Source organism: Sesamum indicum, linkage group LG10, assembly GCF_026168435.1.
Source record: "Sesamum indicum cultivar Baizhima isolate 11 linkage group LG10, ASM2616843v1, whole genome shotgun sequence".
Taxonomy (NCBI): Eukaryota; Viridiplantae; Streptophyta; class Magnoliopsida; order Lamiales; family Pedaliaceae; genus Sesamum; species Sesamum indicum.
In genome coordinates this window covers 17,575,733-17,598,419 of record NC_142666.1, presented here as the reverse complement: position 1 = coordinate 17,598,419, position 22,687 = coordinate 17,575,733, and the positions used below count along the sequence as shown (strand labels likewise).

The following is a 22,687-nucleotide window of genomic DNA, read 5'->3' as shown; positions in this document are numbered from 1 at the left end:
TTTACAATGATATTTTTAACCCTAACTTTATATAAGCTTCACAATTTTATCATAAAACGACGTTTCACTATGAGTAAAAACTTTCATTAGCCGCATAAACTTCTCATTTGCAATCGACAAAACACAGAACCGTATCATAAATATCGTGTGCACATTTATGTTATTTACATAATCTATATCAACGTAATAAACTTCAAATGACGATGCAAGAGTTTGAAACATACTCTTGGATGTTGATGTGTAATTTTCTCCAAATTTTTAAAGTGAAAGTTATACCGTAAGTTTTCGCTCGAACATCGATCTAAGGGTTTGAAACATATTCATTGGTATTGATGTGTAATTTCACTCTGATTTGTAGAGTGAATGTTATCCCCTAATTATTCGTCCCGAATGTCGATCCAAGGACTTGAAGCGTATTCCTATATATGGATGTGTAATTTCCTCCAGATTTGTAGAGCAACTACGCCTCACCTTGAATATTTGGTACTAAGGTTTTGAAAATTTGATGCCAAAGAAAACATGGAACATTCGCGGTTCCAGAGTTTCGTTGTGACGGAGAGCTTTTAGACTTGAGTCATTTTGATTTGTTGTATGTGCGTAATCTCGTGACTTGTATTGTATGTGGTGAAGGTCCCTTTTTATAGGCATGAGTAGGCTTCAGTTTGCAACTCGGACTCACTTCCTATAAGCCTTGAATGTCGTATGCTTTAATATGAATCCATCCGTCAACGGATTGTACTTGAACATACTTTCAATTAGCCAAATAAAAGAAAAGCATGTATTCGTATTGGATTGATCAATAAAAATGCAGTAGGTCCAAATTTCGTATGAGCTTACTTGAGTCATCTTAAAAATATATAAAGCTCAAATATATTATGAACTTTAATTGGAACACAACTATTAGTAAATCTATTTTAAACTCTTAATAGATAATTTATTCCAAAATTTTGATGTCAAGAAATAAAAGTCTTATCAAATTCCACCTCTTTATTTAATTAAATTATATCAAATCCTCTCATGTTTTAAATAAAATTTACAGATCTTTGTTTATATTATTTCTCCAAATCTCCACCCCTTATCAAGAACTTAATTGTTATATGCTTATTTTAACACATAAATTTATGCAATTATCACTTACCAGACTCTATTACTCATTAATTAGCTAGTAACTGCATATGCATTGAAAATGTCACTGAGTTTCACAAATTAAGAGTAATTGCTTAGTTTCATAAATTAAGAGTTTTAAATAAATACGTTACACATAAAGACTTATAATCTCAATACATTGAACGTAAAAATTCCGACCAAAATGACTCTACGACACTATATATATGAGAATCAAATTTAGAACTACAAAGAGTCATTAAAGGGAAAAATTACGAACCTCAAAACATGACTTCTACAATGATCAAATGCTTTTTCTTTGTTTTAGTATTGAATGGTTTCCAAGTAAGTGATGCTGCTTGGATTTTCCATACAAATTTCGTAGGTTTTTATAATCGTATACCAGACAACATTGTAAAGATACGTTGTAGGTCTAAAGATGACAGTCTTGGAACTCATCGGATCTCCGGAGGGAATACTTATGGTTGGTCGTTTCGTCCTAATTTTTGGGGTACTACTCTTTACTATTGTCATTTTTGGTGGCGGAAAAAACATGCAGCGTTCACTGTTTTTCCAACTGGTCAGCCCAATCCTACATGGAATACTGTATTTTACTATATAATAGAACCCCACGGCTTCAGTCTTGTCCATGGTGAAGATTACTTTAATGGTGAACGAGAAATCGTACATCGATGGGACCAATAATAGTGTCAGGTTCTAATTTACCATATATATATACACCCAATCCTTCCAATAAATATGTTGTCAAGCATTTTATTTAATTTTTTTTTTTTAAATTCTAGCCCGGACCCGATTCTATCAAAGTTGAACCAGTAATATGACAAGTGCAATATACTTACCTTGTATGAGTGTACAATTCAGAAAAAATGACAAATTACATAGTAAGTGAAATACACTTGCTCTGTGGGTTCAATTAGAGCAAATCTGATTCAAGTAAGAATTCTCCTTTCTTTTTCCTCTCAATCTCGTAATTTACGATGTTGCATATATTATTAACAATTTACGTTTGTAAACTGTTCATGCAATGTATACATGAACGCCTAAAGAACACACATATACATACATGAATTTATACGCTCCAAAATTCATATACACGACGCGATGATGTGGAAAAAGAGAATGATAAAAACCATACCAACACATGCAAACTGGAAACATATGTTTAACAAAAGGGTTAATTACACTTAGTTTTTTTTCAGAAATGCAAAATTATATTTTTTTTCATTAAAATTTTAAAAATTATATTTATAACCCCTTAAAAAATTTATCATTTATATTTGATCGCATTTCGTTATAATTTGAATGAAAAATACTGATTCTAGCAAAAATTATACAAAATTTCAATTTCACCCCTTATTTAACATTAACATGTAATAATTTTGTACTTATATATATATATATAGATATATTATATTTATCTCCTTATAAGTACAAAAATATACATGAAAATAAAAATATTCAATGAGGGGCAAAATTAAAATTTTAGATATATATATATTTTTGCAGCATTTTTCGTCTTTACCCTAACGGACTGGGATTAGGTGTAAATGGAAAATTTTCAGAGGAGGTGTAAGTTTGATATTGGAACTTTTTTTTAGGAAAAAGTGTAATTTCTTATTTTTAGAGAGATGTAAATGTAATTAACCCTTAATAAAATTTGTAGTTATATATAATTGATTGTTGATTTATTCTTGGAACAATATTATTTATGTCTAATTACTTTTCTAAAAATGATTATATTCAATTCAAATACCTTCTTAACAATAAGAATCAGATTCCTTTTTTCAATTGAAGAAATATCCCAAAAATTACTAATTAAACTTGCTAAATATACTACTTACTAATTAAACTTGCTAAATACACTAATTACTAATTAAACGTGCTAAATATACTATGTCATTATCCATACTATAAAGTAGAGAGATCCAACACTTATTTTTCAAGATGGCTGCAAGAATTATCAAGTATTATTTGTCTTTACTTATTTTATTAGTCCTGCTATTCAACGTTGTTCATTCCAAAGAAAAATATAGAGTTAAAATTCTCAATGAAATTAACAACCCCATAAACCTCTCTGTGAAGGTTCATTGTGCCTCAAAAGATGATGAGCTTGGAACTCGCCTGCTTTATTATTATCAAACCTTTAGTTGGGAGTTTCGCCCAAATATGTTGGGGACTACTCGATTCTTCTGTCATTTCTGGTGGAACGGAAGGCAGAACGCTTTCGACGTCTTCTTTAACAACTGGTCCAGTATTTGTGATAATCGGGATGGAAATTTATGTGAGTGGGTAGTGAGGAGTGATGGATTCTATTTCACCAGTGTAGAGTCGTTTCTTCCAAATGATTTGGTGAAAAAATATCCTTGGAATTGATGATGTTTCAGTATGCTGCGATTATGCCATTTATACGTAACACATAATCATATTACTTTTTGATCGAATTTTTTTCGATTTTAAGTTACTTTAACTGTGTATTTCTAAGAATTGGTATCTATAAATAAGAAGTAATTGAGTGTTAATGTTTTCTCCTACTTAATGAAGTAATTGTTAGGTGAAATTTTGTCCAAGTGATTATTCAAGAGAAAAATATGTACCTGTTCTTTTTATCCAATGAAATAAAACAATTTGATCAATCAATTATGTTATGAGGATGTGGATACCAAAATGCAGGGTATGAATACGGATAAAATAAGATAATAAATAGGGTAAATTGCAATTTTATTTGAGGTTTGGTATAAAGACGAATACTCTTCATTATTTGAAAAATTACAATTATCTTCCTAATATTTGATGAAATTATGTAATTTTTAGATGGATGTATGAAACTGTCAATTTTGCTCCCGCTGTATTTTTTTTTCTTTTTCTTACAAATATTAAAAGCTTGTAAAAATCAGACGGGATGTGTGGAAAATTCTGAAAAATTATAAAAAATTGTCCACTTAATTCATTAAAAAAATTCAAAATATTTTTTAAATAAATAAATTTATTTCTTAGTCCACAAAGGTATTTTGGTCAGTTTACCATAAAAAATCGATAGAAACCTAACGGGGACTAACGGATTAGACTACGACCGTTAAGATCAAGGGAATATTGATAATTTTTCAAACAACAATGAAGTATTTATAATTATGTCAAAATACCCCAATAAATATATAAAAAAAAGAAAAAGAATATGATATAATCATCCACTACTCTGGATAAATTAAGTAAGGATAATTGAATTTATATAGATTAAATAAATAATATAATTAAGTATATAGTCCTTCTAATATATGTACAAACTGAATTGCATTAATGATGTTATGATAAGGAAAAAAAGGTGTTTTAAAAGTTATATGTAAAGTCAAATTTTTGACAAACTTAATCAAATATAAATCCTTTTATTCCATAATCAAATTTGTATTATTATTACCCTTTACATTTAGACAACCTTATTTGCATTTTAAATTCTTTGCCTATCTTGTTGAAAGTTAAATAGCATGTAACAAAGATAGTCAAAATTTGTTTCGTGGAATTCAATATAGGATAAATTCATTTTTATTTGACTAAGGAAATAGCAATAAAAACTCAGTTATATTGCATACATATAAGAAAATTATGCCCAGTAGGTTAGACAAGTTCTCTTTGCTAAGATGATATTTACCGAAGCAAACAACCAATTGATTGAATTAGAATGATTCTCATTGACCAAGGAGAGGATCCCGAGTTCAAACTAAGTTTTTATGTACCCCTACCCCCATTGTACTAAAAAAAAATGACATTACCGAAACTCACAGAAGGTTGGACTTGAGCAGAGAATTTACTCCATGGATGGTCCAAAAATTCAAGATATTCAAGTAAAATGTGCAAATAAGGTGAAAAGTAATGAAGTACTATAGCAAGAGGATTCTGTATATTTCAAATATAATTAGATGATACCAGAATTAAGTAATTCATATCAGAATTAAACTTTTGCAAACAAAATTGGAAATAAACAATTGATAGCCTTTGATAACTTTCTTGAGAAAATATGCACAATGGCTTCTCATTTCTCATACTTGCTATAATGAGGCATGAACTACCATGGAAGAACCCTATAGACAGGTGTCAATTTCAAAGCAAATTAATGGGTTCTTGTGAGGGTTGAAGCTATAAATACAGACTTCTCAACTGAAAAAAATATAGATATTATATACAAAAGACTATCCAAGTAAATAATCTCTAGTTCATAGATTAAAATGAATTGTGTTTATACTTGGTCAATCACCTTGTTTATCGCAACATTTTTCATGTTTACTACATCAGTAAGAGGAAGCAGCATCGGAATTTTCCAACGGTATGAAATACATATGATCAATAACTTCAGCGAAAACACCAATGAATTGATAGTTCGCTGCAAATCGGCAGATGATGATCTTGGAGAGCATTTCTTGGACAAGGGTGATGATTGGTATTGGAATTTCAGGGTTAATTTCTTCAGGTCTACTCTCTTTTTTTGCCATGTAAAATGGGGAGAAATGGAGAAAAGTTTCACTGTTTTTGATACTGACTACATCAGCTCTAAGTGTGAAGAAACTTCAGCATGTTTCTGGTCAGTGAGAGCAGAGGGCATTTTCCTCAGTTGTGATAATGAAAATTATGTGAAGCAACATAATTGGCCATGAGGAGTTATTATTTTGTTTGTGCTTCTATTTAGTTCTTGTGTTGGAGTTGTCAAGAGTCATCTATGTCAAGAATCATATATTATTGTGTAAAGAATGAAAGTTGGTATTGTTTTGATTATAGAATAATATATTGGATTGTAATATTGTATATATAGTTCATTCTAAAAACCACTAAAAAGGAAAAAGAAAAACAAATCTATTATTAATATGGACGTTATTAATAGCCAAAAGCACCAGGAACAATATCAATATGACCATATAACGAACAACTACCAAACCGTTGTGGATACAAAGCACAAAGATTTTTCAACATCATCTTCTTATTTGAAAAAAGGAAGCAATCCCAAGGGACATGAAGTTTTGCAGGAAAGAAAAATGTTTTTGCCGGATTGCATAGGCCAGAAAGTGATGAAAGGACCATGAAGTTACCAGATGTCAGGACGGAGCTCCCCAGTTGCCGGAGGCATCCATCTTCCTGAGTGGTAAACACTTTCACCCACTTTCCAACCTGGCACATCTTTCATTATTCTTGCCTCTTCCTCGAGATACTTCTTCCATTCTTTGACAAATCTGAAGAAGAAAATAGAAGAAGAAAATCAGAAGGGTGTAATGCAGAAAAAATAGGAAAAGCTCTGACTTACAAGCAAATGGCAATTTTCACCTTTCATCCTCTTCGGCTTGAAGTATAGGTAATATGGCCCTCCGAGCAGCATATTTTTCTTCCTTCAATGCCCTATACAGTAGAAAACTTTCCAATCAATTTTGTGTGTGAAAAAATCAGACACATTTATGCGTAATATAAGTGTGATAATAGTAACACATTCCAGCATGAGAAGAAGCAAGAAGTAGATACATAAGAAAATAAATGAACAGTAAGGACTTGCTAAAAAATTTAGAATACTAGCAAGAGCGTAAAATAAGAGAGACAAATACTGACAGCAGTTCATGCATATCAAATGTTAATACACATGATTAATGTGATTTTGATGGTGTATTTGATGGCAATCACTATTGTCCTCCACAGCAACACAACCACTGTAAAACCTGATCAATGCTAAACTTAATCTGCTTTGCACAGACCCAAAGCTCACCTTCCGCCTCCAGAATTTCACCTCAAGTAGGGACAGGCCAGTTTTTGATTCAAACAAACATCAGTGCTCCCATCTTTACCATAAAAATAGCAGCATACTATAAGTGGCCTGTTACAAGTTTCTGTCACAGAACCATGAAAACCTAGTAATGTTTCATTACTTAAAATAACTAAGGTTCTTTATAAATCTCTCATCCAACTTTAAACCCAATATCAACTCTCTCAAGCTCAAAAAAAACATAAATACAACTATCACTATATACAAACCACCTCATCAAAATCCAATCTTTACACATAACAACAGCAAACATTAGTTTGGTAAATGATATACATCTGTACACAATCAACACATGATTTTCTTTAATAATAATACAGAATGGGAGTGGCTTGAGAGATGGATCAGATCAGGAAAATCATATAAACCTCCTCATAAGTTTGTGCCCTTCCACTACATTAAGCACAATACCACACAAGGCAATCTGGACTTCATGATTAACAAACAGAAATACTGTATCCGTAAGTTATATGCCTATGTTTCAATATATGCACATGCGCGATCAGCACATAACTAACATAACCTCCATATTTTTCACTTAACTCCGAAATAACATCAAGGCATATCAACTCAGAAGACAACAAGAATGCTAATTCTTAAGCATTGAAATACTTATAAGCATAAAATTGGCCCATAATTATAGGCAAAAACACATTTTAATCCCCTCACGTAAATGAGATTGTGGTTTACTGTGATTATTCTTGCTATTATATGATCTCCAGATTCAAATTTCACCTTCTGTGCTCACAAATTCAGCGGAACCAATAACCTAAACAGTCAATCTCATTGAAAATCCTAAAAATTCCCTAATTAAAATTCTCCAACCAAATCACTCAAAATGCCACACCCCAAAAACCGGCCTCGATCAGAACATCAAAATTGCAATAAACACAAAAAATACTTTCGTCTCTGCGTGTCTACCTCCGGATCTTGTTCCCTTTGCCAACCTGGTACATCCCCCACGAGAAGGCACCAAAAGCGGCTAGAAAAATTGCCATCGCACTCGGGCCCTTGTTCGGGATCCTCCGTGCGAATCGGACCGGCGCAAAACCTCCCGGCGGCGGACCATCCTGCAGGACCGGCATATCCTTCACGCTCGCCATTCCCGCCTTCTTCCTTATCACCGCCTCCGTCATTCTCCTTTTTGGCTGAATTTACCGTTAATTTTCCCGTCAGGCTGTACACACAGAAGAGAGTATAAACTGGAAATGAGACTGCGGAAAGAGAGAGAGGAGGGAGCTATTCTTCTACTGTGACCGCTTCTACAATTCGCCTACAGTTTCTACCGATTTTAAGTGGATCTTTCGGTACTTCGGCTTTGCTCGACTTGCGCTTTCCGGAGGAGCCACGGAAAGGATTGTTATGTCGCGTAAGTTCGAAAATTTAGAACTAAAGTCGTGTGAAAAGGTCATCTGTCGAATTAGAGCTCGGGCTACTCAGCCCATCAGTAAATGGGCTGGATTTTAGTATTAAAGCCCAATGGGGTATAAGCCAACTTGCATAATTTTGAACTAATGTAAAACATAAAATAAGTCATCGCACACGGTCCTCTCGGTATTCTATAATTAGTATACTACTTCCACACAATTGACATGTCCTCTGTGTGTGTGTGTTTGGGGGGGGGGGGGGGGGGGGAGGGGTGGAATGTTGTAGTGAGGACAACATGTGATATGTGTGTAGCTTTTTCTGGAATCATTTAATATAATACACAATGTTCCATGATTGAGTTCTTATTCTTAACATATAATATAATGATACTTATGATAAATTACAATAAATTCTTTTAAAAACTATCATAATTACATTGTTATTTGGAAAATTACAAATATACTTTGAAAGTAATGATTGTCTATAAATACTTCCTCACAACAGTCCATTGTAGGGGGTATTTATTAGACGACAATTTATTTTAGAGGGTATTTGTAATTTTTTAAGCAGCGAGATAATTTTTATAATTATAATAATAATAAATTTTAGAAGAGATCGACCTAATTTACCCTAATACTTATTGACAATAAATACAAATTAATATAGCACACAAACTTGTCTAAATGATGCAGCCTCTGAGCATATATTTGAGGTACTTGCATTGGATAGTGTAAGAATAAAAAAACATTTTAGGAACTAACAAAATATGTCCACAGTAACCAATAAAACCAATAATTTATTGGTTGAGTGGTGAGGTTGAAGTCTCACAATTAAAAGGTTGTGAATTCGAGTCTTACAAATGTGTTTGCTCGTGTATATTGAAAATTGATTTGATGAATTATGTCTAATTAGATTAAAAAAATATATTTTATCAATCATATTTGACTGTTAAGACATTGAATCTTAATAAAATAATATATTTTTAAATAGAAATGCAAATTATTAACAATTAAAATAAATGGACATTTGATTTTCTATTGATGTCCATGTTAACCAAAATTGGGAGGGAAAAAAAATCAATCGATAAATCTCAAATATTTTTACTTGTTATAAGAAAAATAAATTGAAAAAAAAATATTTTTTATAATTTTACTAAATAATTCTTTCCTTGTTTTTGTATTAGAAAATAAATAAATTAAATTATATTAATTAATTTTGTATATCAAAAATTTTAAAACTTCATTAATAAAAATATTTGTCAAACAAAAAGAAGAATATTTTTTTTATTAATAAAAATATTCATCGTTTACTTTGATGTAGTAATTTTTCACCGATTTCATTATCTTTGCACTGCCGATTATGTATGGTATTATCGGCGGAAAAGAGAAAATAATTTGAGGAAAATTATATATGGGGTAAATAGAGTAAATAAAAATAAATTATATTCTATTTTGTCTTTTTGCCTTTATGCTTTCACTTTTCCGCTCAATTTTGAATGGAAATGAAATTGAATTTCGGAGGGGTTTAATATACATCGAGTTTTACTTTTCCCGTCACTTCTTCCATCTAATCAAACACCAAACCATCTCTCATACATTCCTTTTTACTTCCATTTATCTTATATTCTCACTTTTCAATCCAACCCAACATACTGGATGTATTGAGTTAAAAATATAAAAAAAAAATAATTAATTAAACTCAGACCTAGCTTTAAAAATATGAAATTATACATTTTTTTCAAAAAAAAAATTATATTTACCCTCCATTCGAAAAATTCATTGCTTACACGATTCTCTTTCGTTAAAGTTTGGACGGAAAATGCTAATGTTGGCAAAAAAAAAAAAAAAATTATATAAGTTTTCAATTTTACCCCTTATTTAATATTTTTATATAATAATTTTTACTTATAAAGAAAAAATATAATTTATCCCCCTCCATATATATACATATATATATATATTACAGTAATATCTTTATAAGTATGAAAATACATATGAGAATGTTAAATGAAGTACAAAATGAAAATTTATGTAATTTCTTTTGCTAACATTAGTATTTTTTGTCCAAAGTAGAATAAAACGAGTTAAGCTAAATATAATATTTTTGAAGAGAGTGTAAGTGTAGTTGAAAAATTTGATGAGACAAATATAATTTTGTATTTTATAGAGGTTTAAATGTAATTAATCAAAAATAAAATAAAAGCAAGCAACTCTTTAAGTTTAATTTGGAGATAATACACCTAAGGTTTGATATAATTATATGTAAATCCCATGTGATTTGAGAAATAACATCTAGCACTCCTAAAGTTTGCTTTCATCTAACAAATAAGTTCATCAAATAGACAAAATTCATCAAATTTGCTGATGTTAAAAAAATAAAAAAAACATCTATTTTCCCCTGATAGATTTATTACAGGTCAAATAAATTTTTTTATGACCAAATTATTTTCATACGTCTTCGCGCGTTAATGTATATGAGGAGATATATTTTACCATTATAAAGGTAATTTAATTTAAAAAAATTATTTGATCTATAATAAATTAATGGAGGGTAAATATCATTTTCTTTCAATTCTTCTGTTAATATCAACAAATTTATTGAATTTTGACTAATAAAGGGACTTATTTATTAAATAAAAATAAATTTCGAACGTATTAAATATAATTTTTTAAACTATAAAAAATTTACGTATAATTACATCGAGAGTCGTGGATGAAAGGTGTAATTATCCAAAAGATTTAAGAGCACAATTGTGTGATCCACTTTGCGCTTTTTTGGGGGCTAAAGTGAAGACACGAGGGAAGCTTAAACCCCTTAAAACGCCGACGGTACCTCAAAACCCTAAAACCCTAGAACCTCCTTCTTCTAGACCCTTCTCTTCTCATTTTAAACACACACACACACCCCGTTCAATAAGCCAAATCAAATACCACTTCTGCTCCATTTTCCTCTGCAAAGTATTTCTCGTGCACTTATTCTCCCTGCAGTCCGTGCAGCTTCTTCTTCAATTTTGAAGTATGTATCGGTTTGCAACAAATCTTGCCGGAAAAGCCAGGTATTCAAGAACCCTTTTGAGACAGGTGCTATTGTACTTTATGCTGTGTGATTGTTCATTTTGTGATTTGATGGTAACCCAATGTTCTTGATTGTGCAGGCTTGCAAGAAACAGCAGCCAACAGGTACTTTATTTGCAGAAGGATCTTTTTCTTGAAGTATTTTTTTTGAGTTGATATGTTTTGGTTTGTCCGGAATGATTGATGGTTTTCGGTGGGTTTGTTTTAGGTTGGTAGTAGATGGGGTTGGAGCAGAAACTATGCTGCAAAAGACATTAGATTTGGAGTGGAGGCAAGGGCATTGATGCTTAAGGGTGTTGAAGAGCTTGCTGATGCAGTTAAAGTTACTATGGGTCCTAAGGTACTGTGATATTACTGATGCTAACGATCTTCATGTTTCATCTTTCTATAATAAGATTTTCTTACAGGTCTCTATATTTGTTGGTTTTTACTTGTTCTAACTTTATTTGTGATGCCCTATGCACAAATATCATGGAATGCTGTGTCACTCAACTGGTTCTTTTACCAAATTCTCACTTTGTTTGCATCCGATTCTTCAATTATGCTTGCGTTTATTGATGCATTGATGAGAAATGTAATGATTGTTTTATTTGGTATAGGGGCGTAATGTAGTGATTGAACAAAGTTGGGGTGCCCCTAAAGTTACAAAGGATGGCGTGACAGTTGCAAAGAGCATTGAATTTAAGGACAAAGTTAAGAACATTGGTGCAAGCCTTGTAAAACAGGTTGCAAATGCTACAAATGATGTTGCTGGTGATGGTAAGTTCTACCAGCTTGGTAACATTTTATTGTTTGTTAAAATGGGTGAATTCCATTCTTCCAATGTTTTATGCCAATTAATATGGTCTATTATGTACTTCAGGTACTACCTGCGCCACTGTCCTCACTCGCGCGATATTTATGGAAGGCTGCAAGTCAGTGGCGGCTGGCATGAATGCTATGGATCTCAGGCGTGGTATTACTATGGCTGTTGATGCTGTGGTCACAAACTTGAAAAGCAGAGCGAGAATGATTAGCACCTCAGAGGAGATTGCTCAGGTTGGTTGCCTGGTCTTGAACTTCTTCTTGTATCTTGGAGGCTTTTAATGTTAAGTTCAGTGCTTTAGAATCTGTCTAAAGGTGGAATAAGGAAGAAAAAGATAATTACTCGAATTATCTATGTTGCAGTTGAAGTGGTTTATTGGATCACATTTGGTCTTATGTACTCTTTTACTTGTGGAACTTACAGTGTAACAATACATTTGTAGGTTGGAACTATTTCTGCCAATGGAGAGAGAGAAATTGGTGAGCTGATTGCAAAGGCCATGGAAAAAGTTGGGAAGGAGGGTGTGATCACAATTCAAGTATGTATCTATATGCTTTTCTTTATGCATGGAGACTTTTGTGAGCCCCGTAAATTTGTAATTTTGTGCACTTGTTATTTCATGAGTTGGTATAGTAGGGCGGTATTGGGTTTCTGGTTCTCTGTTTCTTGGTATGTCCTTGTATCCATTTAATCAGTTGCTAGAACTGTAACTTCCAAATGAGAAATCATCTAATTTTCATCTTTGGTGTAGGCTTTGGCCATGCCTGTATACCTTAAAGCGTGCTTGGCTTCTTTTTCATGTTATCATGAAAAAGAAACGGCTAGAAAGATGCTAATTGATATAGATAGGAAAAGCTGATATTTAGCAAAGTGATATGCTTACTTTGCTATTATATTTGGTGGTAGGAAACGAACATTTTGACGGATTTGAGCTGCTGTACGCTTTCCTAGGTTACTAGTTGCTGGCTTTAATCCTCCTATTCTTCACGTTTATGGTCTTTTTTCATTCTCAATACGCCCTGTCATGCTTGTGAGATGTGTGAATTTTGTACTCATTTCTTTTGTAGGATGGAAAGACATTGTTCAATGAATTGGAAGTAGTTGAGGGGATGAAACTTGACAGAGGTTACATTTCCCCATACTTCATTACAAACCAGAAGAACCAGAAATGTGTAAGTGTATTGTTTTATAATACCCTTTTGTAATGGCGAACACGCCAAATGAAATTGTTATATTCCTTTTGACCTTTTTAACTCACAAGTCTGACTGATAATAGGAATTGGACGATCCTCTAATTCTAATTCACGAGAAGAAAATCTCAAGCATAAATGCCGTTGTCAAAGTTCTGGAACTGGCTTTGAAGGTAAATACATTTAGCTATTTGCTTTTAGGATTGGTGATGCATGTTCCTTGCACTGGTGATATATCTTTTCATCTCTGTGCAGAGGCAAAGACCTCTTCTGATAGTTGCTGAAGATGTGGAGAGTGATGCACTTGCAACTCTTATCCTTAACAAGCTTCGAGCTGGAATAAAGGTACTTTCTACTTTCTTTCTGATGTTATTAATTTTTTCCATGTGGACTACACTACATTTTGTAATATATATTGCAGGTCTGTGCTGTAAAAGCTCCTGGATTTGGTGAAAACAGGAAATCTAGCTTGCAGGATCTTGCTGTTTTAACAGGAGGCCAGGTGAGCGCTTTGTCAAAACTTCTTTCCTGTGGATATGTTATAGTTATTCATATTCATTGTTGTGATATATTCTCTACTGCAGGTCATAACTGAGGAACTTGGAATGAACCTTGATGATGTGGAGTTGGATATGCTGGGATCATGCAAGAAGGTTAGCTATATATTCACTTGATCTACTGGTCCTTCCTGTTAATGACATTCCTCTCCTTTGTTTGCAACTTTGTGTGTGAAAAATCATTATTTTATCGAAAGTAATATTTTGTTGTCATTACATGTTGGCTCTTTTTGGTGTATGTTTGTCTAAGGACTTAAATTGAGATAAAAGTTTCTTCTTTTTCAAGGTCACCATATCTAAGGATGACTCTGTTATACTTGATGGAGCTGGTGAAAAGAAATCCATAGAAGAAAGATGTGAGCAGGTTTGTTACTTCTCAGCATGGCAATCTTGTATGTTTTCGTAATGTTTAGTAATCTATAATGGCTTACACCACTGTTTGCCCAAAACCTTTTGCCGTTGCTCTTGTTACATGGCCTGTTGTCAATGATGCAGATCAGGTCAGCAATTGAATTGAGCACTTCTGATTATGATAAGGAGAAGTTGCAAGAAAGACTTGCCAAACTTTCTGGTGGTGTAGCTGTGCTTAAGGTCAGTGTTTTTTCTACTTAACTCACCTATCAGCAATACCTGTTGATGCATTTCTCTTTGGCTTAACTAGTAAGACTATGGTAAGAAATTTGTCAAGTTTTTGAATCTAAATTTTCTTTCAGATTGGAGGAGCTAGTGAAGCGGAAGTTGGTGAGAAGAAGGATAGGGTCACAGATGCTTTAAATGCCACGAAAGCGGCAGTTGAGGAAGGAATCGTTCCTGGTATGTCTTTACATTCATATCTACTCTGGCATCTTTAGCCGACAATCAACAAAGTAAGAAGCTAAATTAATCCTGATGATACAGGTGGTGGCGTTGCCCTACTCTATGCATCAAAGGAATTGGAAAAGTTGCCAACTGCAAACTTTGACCAGAAGATTGGTGTTCAAATTATTCAGAATGCATTGAAGGTCTGTATTTCATTCTCTAGGCTTTTTGGATACCATTATCCCATCTAGATTAACCTGATCAAGAATTCTTTCCATACAGTAATAGTACTATGTTTATATTACCGCATCATTAGACCTCTTGAACACTTTGGAATTAAATAACTTCTAAATGCAGACACCAGTTTATACAATTGCATCGAATGCTGGAGTAGAAGGTGCCGTTGTTGTTGGCAAGTTGCTGGAATCAGATAATCCTGATCTCGGATATGATGCCGCTAAAGGTCTGTGAAAATTAGTATTCTATATTCTCAAAAAATAGTTTATCCTATTCTTTGCTCTTAACACTAAAATGTATAATTGCCTTGTGAAACAGGTGAATACGTTGATATGGTCAAAGCTGGAATTATTGATCCGTTGAAGGTTATCAGAACTGCTCTTGTAGATGCTGCTAGGTGAGCAAGAAGACCCCATTCCTCTTCTTTTTCTTTATTCATTATGATAGACATCTAAAATGCAAACTAATATGTTGATTAATGGGATCGTGGCAGTGTTTCGTCATTGATGACAACAACAGAAGCCATTGTGGTTGAACAGCCTAAAGACGAGAAGCCTGCCCCTCCAATGGGTGGCGGCATGGGTGAAATGGATTACTGACCAGTCTCAAGACATTGAACCAATCTAGCACGCATGTCAAACATTGTTTAAACAACAAATAAGCTTAGGATTGTCACCATTTTGACGAGTTCAGTTGCGGGACGTTGAGGCATCCATTGTAATCATAACAAGAGTTGAAAGAAAACATGTTGATCATGTAGGTTTACACTCTGTAATTGGTTGAAAGACGGGATTGGCATTTTGGTTAATTAATGATTGTCTTTCCAGGACGGTTCAAGTCCATTTGATTCAGCTGCAACTTCACCTTTTCTTGATTGTACTGATTTGCAAATGCTGAAAATCCCACTGCTCCTGGAATTGCATGTTTTAAACTTCCGCTGCAGTGCGTCTATCAGTTACTCTTTGCAACTCTCTATTAAGAGTACGTGAAGTTTCCTTATGCGGGCTGGTGGCACTAAGTCTGCGTTGAGTGCTAGCTTTTGTTCTTATCTTTTGGGTAAATATATATTGAGCTTCGATTTTACATAATTATAATTTTTTTTATTATTTAAAAATTATAAATATTTTATTCATGTTTAATGAAATTTTATAACCATTGGATGGAGGTTTGGAATTGTTAATTTTATTGTTGTTATATATATTTTTTAAAAAGACTTAAATAATTATAAAAAAAGTTGAACGATGTCGATGAAAAATTTTAAAAAATTATAAAAAAAATATCAGTTAGTACATAAAAGAACTGATAAAATTTTAAAAAATAAATAAAAGTATGGTTTTTAGTTTACAAGGTATTTTTATCATTTTATCATTTAAAATATATGAAAATATAATGGAGATTAAATGAGTAGCGAATTGTCAGATGACCGTTACTATTGATAATTTTTCAAACTCAAAAGATATTTATAATTATGGAAATCTCATAATTTACTCTTCCATGTGGATTTTGGAGGAAATACTCACTCCCAGTTGTTCTTTTAGCCATTTCCGAAGCGGTCCCAGATACGAACCAACCATTTCTGGCTCCATTGTGCGTTTCAACTAGCTGGAACTGGAAGTAGGAGTCGCACCATTTCGCTTTTGGCAGAAAATTCTATAGATAGCGTCAAACATTTGGGTACTGGTGCTGCGATCGGCTGCCGCTAAAACATGAACAGGGTACCTCATCCTCACCTCTCGAACGTGAGGGATGAGCCCAAGTATTAAGAAACAAACTGAAGACTAGTCCATACTTAAAATGTCAAAATACTGTCATATAGTGCAATAACACTTGTAGGACCAGTTTGGCCTGGCAATTATATAACTTATCGATTATAAGATGAAGAACTATGAAATAAATTTTAAAATAATTTACTTTAAAAAGATTGATAGAATTTACAATGATTAGACAAATGCAGATTGTACTAAGTTCCAAAACCACACAGAAGGGCAGCGAGGTGAAAATTAGTTGTGATGAGATTAAAACCACAAATGGTAACTTTTATCGAAACTTAATTTTGATCGAATAGGATACTCAAAGTGATCAATGGAAAGGAACCCAACAATGTGAAACAAAAAATTGTGTTTGCACTCAAAACTCAAGTTTAGTGCTGGTGTGGGCCCAAACAGAGACATAGTTGGTTGAAAATGAATAGATTCGATTTGCATTAGAACTTCTGATTATGCATAGTACTTCCTGCAGTATTCCTATCTGTGATGTAAGGCCAGAACAAGATGATAGAGGTGATGTAATAAAATAACATGTATCCATAGAAGATAATTGCTTGTCAATAACTGTCTTGTAGTCAGAACTAAGTCATCTTCACGACATTACCCAGGGTGGTCCAATTCACCTAGTTACATCTCTTTGACAATCTAGAAATTATATGTGAATGGAAGCTTGGGCGCAGATTATTTACCAAAAGTCACAATATTACATTTTCATTTACACCAGATACTGGCGCCTGGGAATGTAAAATCAACATGCGGAACAAGACTTGAGTATAGTTTGCAGGGTGTTATCTGGTTTTCCTACGCCTTTGGGTCCCAACACAATCTGAGCAATACCATTTCCCTTTTGGCTGTTCTTTCAGGCCAACGCAGCCATAGTGGAACCATTCAATCTTGCACTGTAAGGTGAGCAATCAATTCTGTCAGAGCTCAAGAGAAAGGTAATATAAAAAATGTAAAGAATAACAAGAAGGGAGAGATGTCCACATACGTCAGGATTATCACATGCAACCATTTCCCCGTAGCTCACTTGGTTGCAGAAACAGTATGTCGGTTCATTGGGATCAACAGGTAGATCTAGTTCCATACTGGTTGAATTTGCTGCTGTTGCAGCAGCAGCAGCAGCAGTTGCAGAGGCAGAGGCAGCTGCAGTCGCTGTTGCGAGGCGTGTCCTACATAGAAGATGTTATTTGCCCAATGTAAAATTTATCTCACTTGCCACCATCAGGCTCAAGGATATTACAGTAAGAGATTATCAATCAAAGTGCACTTCAGGCAAGAAGGGGCAAATGAATGGGTAATCAAATAACAAATAGTCTGATCAATGCATAAGAGAGACAAACATTACAGAAATGTCACACACTTGTAGGATGATAGCATTATCATCTAATACTACAATAAAATCATATAATCCTTGCCGTCAGGCCATCACAAATTACTATAACATTTCTAAGGATTAAGCAATTAGTTTTGATTCTTTGAAACAGACAGGGCCTTTACTCTTATGAGGCAAACGTAATAGAGTATCACGGCAATTCTAAATTGCCAGTCTAAGGACCTCTTTTTTATTCCTTTCATTCTTTTATTATTTATTTCTCTGTGTGTCTGTGGGGCGGGAGGAGGCAGTCCTTGTGATCCCATTTTGTTTTACAGTAAAGGTATTCTGTTGTACTCTTCTCAATGTATTCTATTAGAGAATAACCCGACTAAAATCCTCTTTTCATCTCATTCGCAAAGGCAAATTGTTCATATGAAGTGTACCAAATCCAACTTGCAATTCAACAATTTTAATTCTACAGAATATATTTAAAGTAAAAAGGGTCCAGAGAAAGGATTTACTTCTTACGCCCTCTGTTGCTAGTCTCACCAGATCTACCAGCTTTAACATTGTTATCAAGAGTTGGAGAAGTTCCACTTGCAGCCATGGTATCTCTTTCTGCTAATTTTACACAAAAAATTACGTAAACTGGGAGAAATTAAGGAGAAATCCATTCAGTAGCAATCAATAACTGTGTGCAACCCATTTGCATATGAAAAGAGATACCGAAGTGTCAGATAAATACCACGCCGAAGGTCTTCATCAAATTTCTTTAAGTATTGATCAAGCTGTTGAATGTGCGCATCTACCTATTGCATGAAAAAAAATAAAGTAGTGAGTAATACAATGAATGGATAAGAAAGCTTTTTGACCGGAAGCCAAGCCTAAACTATTTATGCTGTAAGCAAATAATTTTATGATCAGGTTTCTTATCATGGTTCTTGATGTTGCAATCCAATCTTATTTTGGGTGTCCTAGCCTATTGATGAACAATGAAGACACAAAATTGCTTAATATGACTTTCTCATCCTCTCCAGAGTCCACACAAAATTAATAAACAAAATCCAATTTGTAACAATAATAGGTCACAATCAATTCAGATCTACTACAACTAAATGTGCATGCTCCCGAAACCGGTTATCATCTCATGTTAATATGTGACTTCCACACCTTCCGATGCTTCCATACTAGATCTTGTCCATTTGACCAATACATGGTTGGATGCAAGAGGATTCGATCAAAAGATATCAGATTCATTACATAATCCAGACTGATATTGAAGGTTCAATAATTAAATGAAAAGACAGCAAAGATGCATAATATTGAATGAATTGAACAAGTGTCCATGCATTCAATTTAGCTGTGAGAAGGGCAAGGGTGCTTTATTGTTTTATGCATAACATGATTGAAAGAAAGGATCCTCTTAATGTCATCTGCGAGAACTTTAAGCTTAGCCCCTTAAGGATACAGGCTTCATCTAAATGATGGACATGGTGAAATGAAGCAACAGAAGAAAAAATAGCCTTCCATGAGTATTCGTGTAAATGTACCTATATGACACTCAATAAAATAATTTAGTAGCCTTTCAGGGGCAAAATTAGCACAAAGTTCTCATATAAGTGTACAAGCTACATGTTTTCTTGTCAACAAGTAGATGACCATGACCTTTCCCTGATCCCATCATTTTCCACCCCTATCCTCACCCCAAAACTTATATTGAACCATATCAAAACACAGAGTAGCAGTAGCTCCCCCTATGGCTATATAGATCCCTATGCTTGAAAACAAAGGTGGGGCACACGAACTGTCGCCAAAGTTATTTTACCAAGTACTATATTTTCAAGACTGTTAGACACTCCTCCATCTATAACCCCCTCTCTGTTCGTGTAAAGGTTATCTGTTTCTCTCTGTTTGCATGTGAGTGTTCTCCACTTCTTATAACAAACAAACAATGATAGAACATCTGTCTATTAACATAACCAGGAAACTGATGGTAAATTTTTGGTGGCAAAAGAATAGATCCAGTGAGCTAACAGCAGAAGATAAGAATGCTCAGTTAGCGAACAGTGCATGAAACAAGTTTTTGTTGGGAATACTCAAAGAACAAGACAACAAAATAGAGTGAGTTCCATTTTACCAAATCATAAGCCTGAACAGCCAATGCAACTTTCTCATCAGCAATTCTGATGGCATGTTTTTGCTCATCTAGAGCATCGTCCGAGAATTTCAGAAGAGATGAATTTGGAGTAATGTTACCGGACTTAATACCACGCTTCATATCATCTATTTCTTGCTCGCAGCGCTGTTCATTCTGCCGCTGGATTTCTGTTGAACAAAGGTTATCAGTATGCTTAAACTAGAAACCTGATCTTCATAAAGTAATAAATTTAGTAATATGCATGAACGCTTGGCTTTAGATCAAGCATTAATAATACAAACAATTTGCAAATTCAGAAATTGCTACAAAATAACCACTTTATATTTGCCACCAAGAGTTTATAATTATTGTCTCATGTTTGCCAGGTGGGTTGAGGAAGATTTAAGAAGCAGTCAACACAAAATACTTAAGTTCAATTTCCTTGCAAGATGAGATGGAGTGAATAAGGCTCTGATGAGCTACTTAGCAAACCTCATACAATAAGGACAAGAGACTGGGTGTCGTGGGGCTGGCTTAACTGAAAAGTCTACAGACTCATTACTCAACATGAAGAAAAATGAGACTAAGATGAAGAACAAGAAAAGATGTTGGAATTTTTTAACAATGACAATGAAAATGTAAAACCCAAAATATCAATGCCGAATATGATGTCTGGTTGGTGTCCTGCTGCATTAGCAACTGCATTGTCTGTCAAATGACATTCCAGTGCATTAAGAATCTCAACTTTTTGCATGGCTCGAGTTGATGCAATGTTGCATTGATCGTCGATTCTCCATGTCCTATATGAACCCTATCTAGTTTTTGCGTCTAATGAACTGCATTTCACAGGATATAGTCAGCAACTACGATCCCTGATGTAAAGTTGTCGGAAGATCCATCAGATTACATCATACATATTCTTGATATTGAATGTAGACTTAATAGTATCAACAAAGAGCACTGAATCTAAGGAAAATGTCAGTATTACCCATATCTAAGTCACTGTGACACATAATTTAAACAGGATGGTGATGCATAGGGCTTAGAACATTTTCACACAGTATAATAACAAACAAAAAACTGAAAAAAGACATTTCAAGGAGAGAGACAATAGCTAGTTAACCCCAACATCTCCTTACACATACCTTGTAAGCTTTTATCCAAATCTCGTAAGAGAGCATATTTCCTTTGTAATATATTCGGTAAGGCTTCAATATCTATTTAAATAAGAAGAAGAACATCAATAACTTTCTAATGCCAATGAAAACAATGCGTGTACTGAAATTAATCACATTTTCACGACTTACTTCAATTCATCTAATAAAGAAAATTATTTGAAACAACCAATAATAACTAAAGTAATGAATTTTCCCAGCGCCCACCAGAAAAACCATCAATAAATTAAAACAGAAAACAAGACAAATTCCAAGTTTTTTGGTCAAGGTTAGCAATCCCCACACTAAAAGCACAGAACACGTATTACATTGAAACAAAACACGATCCATTTAAGCAGAATCCAACACTCCGACGACCTAGGGTTCCAAGAGAAATACCCATAATCAATCGAACAAACGCATGTTTAATTAGGTAGAGATGAAATTACACTTACTAGCTTGAAATTCCTCGCTGATGGACATCTGTTCTGGACGAAACTGTCGCGATTTTTAGACAGGGTATAGATGTTCCGTTGAACCCTAACGAATCTTCCCGCCAGATTAAATTGAGAAATGCGAGCTTCGTATATAGGTTTCGCTTCCATAAAACGTAAAGACAGACGTACCCCTAGCGAAATTGTTTCCAGTAATTATTTATACATATTCTCATAAAAAAAATATATTTATTCCACATCATAGATTAATATAAAATAAAATATTATTTTTACACAAAAATTTTACATAAAATTGAAAAGAAATATTCTTTTACTTAAAATTAAAAATAAAAATATAATCAAAATAGAAAATATATGATATTAGGTTGGGCCAGACACATAGATTAATCGTTGTGCCTGGCAAATTAATTCTCCATGGGCCCAAGCCCAATACACCATAAACGGCTTCTTGACATCTCGTGTAAAAAAAAAGTAAAAAAGTAAAGATAGTCTGAGCTACGACAATTCGTAATAGCATTGCACTCATATTCATTTTTGACTATCATTCGTATTACTCATCTGATTTGTTTTTAAATTAATTTTTATTTTGAAATTTGTGTTGTATCTGTCCGACATATACTCGTAAGTAGCCATGGTGAGTAGTCTTGTGTAGATCAAAGTCCCATACAAAAGGGAGCAAAAAGGTAAAAAAAAAAAAAAAAAAACAAAAAAACTACCATATGGCAGTTCAATATTGGGTGTAAGAAATTATCCAAGAACATTCATCAAAATTTGAAACTTTTCGAAAACAACAAACATGTTTCCTAGTCCTTCTGTACTTACAAGCTGAAGTTAAATTAGGAAAGAACTCTTTGTTTTCAAAACCTTCTAAGTTTAGGAGAATATATATAACGCATACAAATTACTACTATTTAT

At 33.6% G+C, this 22,687-nt stretch overlaps 3 protein-coding genes across 5 annotated transcripts; 1 reads left to right on the top strand and 2 right to left on the bottom strand.

The window, feature by feature from the left end:
• Window positions 1–5,947: 5,947 nt before the first annotated feature.
• LOC105171837 (NADH dehydrogenase [ubiquinone] 1 alpha subcomplex subunit 13-B) lies at window positions 5,948–8,257 on the bottom strand. The gene is made up of 3 exons (XM_011093080.3): window positions 7,835–8,257; window positions 6,430–6,501; window positions 5,948–6,338 (listed from the first exon to the last, which is right to left on the bottom strand). Exons 1-3 carry the CDS (start codon window positions 8,047–8,049, stop codon window positions 6,194–6,196), a joined length of 432 nt encoding a protein of 143 aa, XP_011091382.1. The 5' UTR covers window positions 8,050–8,257; the 3' UTR covers window positions 5,948–6,193.
• A 2,824-nt stretch (window positions 8,258–11,081) lies between these two features.
• Window positions 11,082–15,793, top strand: HSP60 (heat shock protein 60). Its single transcript, XM_011093081.3, has 18 exons — window positions 11,082–11,336; window positions 11,436–11,460; window positions 11,564–11,695; window positions 11,955–12,114; window positions 12,218–12,393; window positions 12,603–12,698; window positions 13,228–13,332; window positions 13,437–13,523; window positions 13,606–13,695; window positions 13,772–13,852; window positions 13,935–14,003; window positions 14,194–14,271; window positions 14,403–14,498; window positions 14,621–14,720; window positions 14,805–14,908; window positions 15,063–15,168; window positions 15,261–15,339; window positions 15,436–15,793. The coding sequence occupies exons 1-18, from the start codon at window positions 11,299–11,301 to the stop codon at window positions 15,539–15,541; spliced, it is 1,728 nt and encodes a 575-aa protein (XP_011091383.1). The 5' UTR covers window positions 11,082–11,298; the 3' UTR covers window positions 15,542–15,793.
• A 1,434-nt stretch (window positions 15,794–17,227) lies between these two features.
• ING1 (RING/FYVE/PHD zinc finger superfamily protein) lies at window positions 17,228–21,935 on the bottom strand. Of its 3 annotated transcripts, none has more exons than XM_011093082.3 (7): window positions 21,773–21,932; window positions 21,309–21,380; window positions 20,164–20,351; window positions 18,772–18,835; window positions 18,548–18,647; window positions 17,700–17,880; window positions 17,228–17,607 (listed from the first exon to the last, which is right to left on the bottom strand). In XM_011093082.3, exons 1-7 carry the CDS (start codon window positions 21,798–21,800, stop codon window positions 17,497–17,499), a joined length of 744 nt encoding a protein of 247 aa, XP_011091384.1. In that variant the 5' UTR covers window positions 21,801–21,932; the 3' UTR covers window positions 17,228–17,496. The 3 variants fall into 3 exon arrangements, with proteins under 3 accessions (XP_011091384.1, XP_011091386.1, XP_020552765.1); XM_011093084.3 differs by having other exon boundaries at window positions 18,548–18,644; XM_020697106.2 differs by lacking the exon at window positions 21,309–21,380 and having other exon boundaries at window positions 21,773–21,935.
• Window positions 21,936–22,687: the final 752 nt, after the last annotated feature.

Excerpts from the sequence above, each read along its gene's own strand:
- LOC105171837 (XM_011093080.3), bottom strand. The coding sequence starts at position 8,049 with ATGACGGAGGCGGTGATAAGGAAGAAGGCGGGAATGGCGAGCGTGAAG. Across the intron at positions 6,502-7,834 it reads AAAGGGAACAAGATCCGGAG|GGCATTGAAGGAAGAAAAAT; the intron begins GTAGACACGCAG and ends TCTACTGTATAG. Across the intron at positions 6,339-6,429 it reads CAAGCCGAAGAGGATGAAAG|ATTTGTCAAAGAATGGAAGA; the intron begins GTGAAAATTGCC and ends TTTCTTCTTCAG.
- HSP60 (XM_011093081.3), top strand. The coding sequence starts at position 11,299 with ATGTATCGGTTTGCAACAAATCTTGCCGGAAAAGCCAG. Across the intron at positions 11,461-11,563 it reads CAAGAAACAGCAGCCAACAG|GTTGGTAGTAGATGGGGTTG; the intron begins GTACTTTATTTG and ends GGTTTGTTTTAG. Across the intron at positions 13,696-13,771 it reads AGCTTCGAGCTGGAATAAAG|GTCTGTGCTGTAAAAGCTCC; the intron begins GTACTTTCTACT and ends TATATATTGCAG.
- ING1 (XM_011093082.3), bottom strand. The coding sequence starts at position 21,800 with ATGTCCATCAGCGAGGAATTTCAAGCTA. Across the intron at positions 21,381-21,772 it reads CAGCGAGGAATTTCAAGCTA|ATATTGAAGCCTTACCGAAT; the intron begins GTAAGTGTAATT and ends TTATTTAAATAG. Across the intron at positions 18,836-20,163 it reads CTGTTCAGGCTTATGATTTG|GTAGATGCGCACATTCAACA; the intron begins GTAAAATGGAAC and ends TTCATGCAATAG.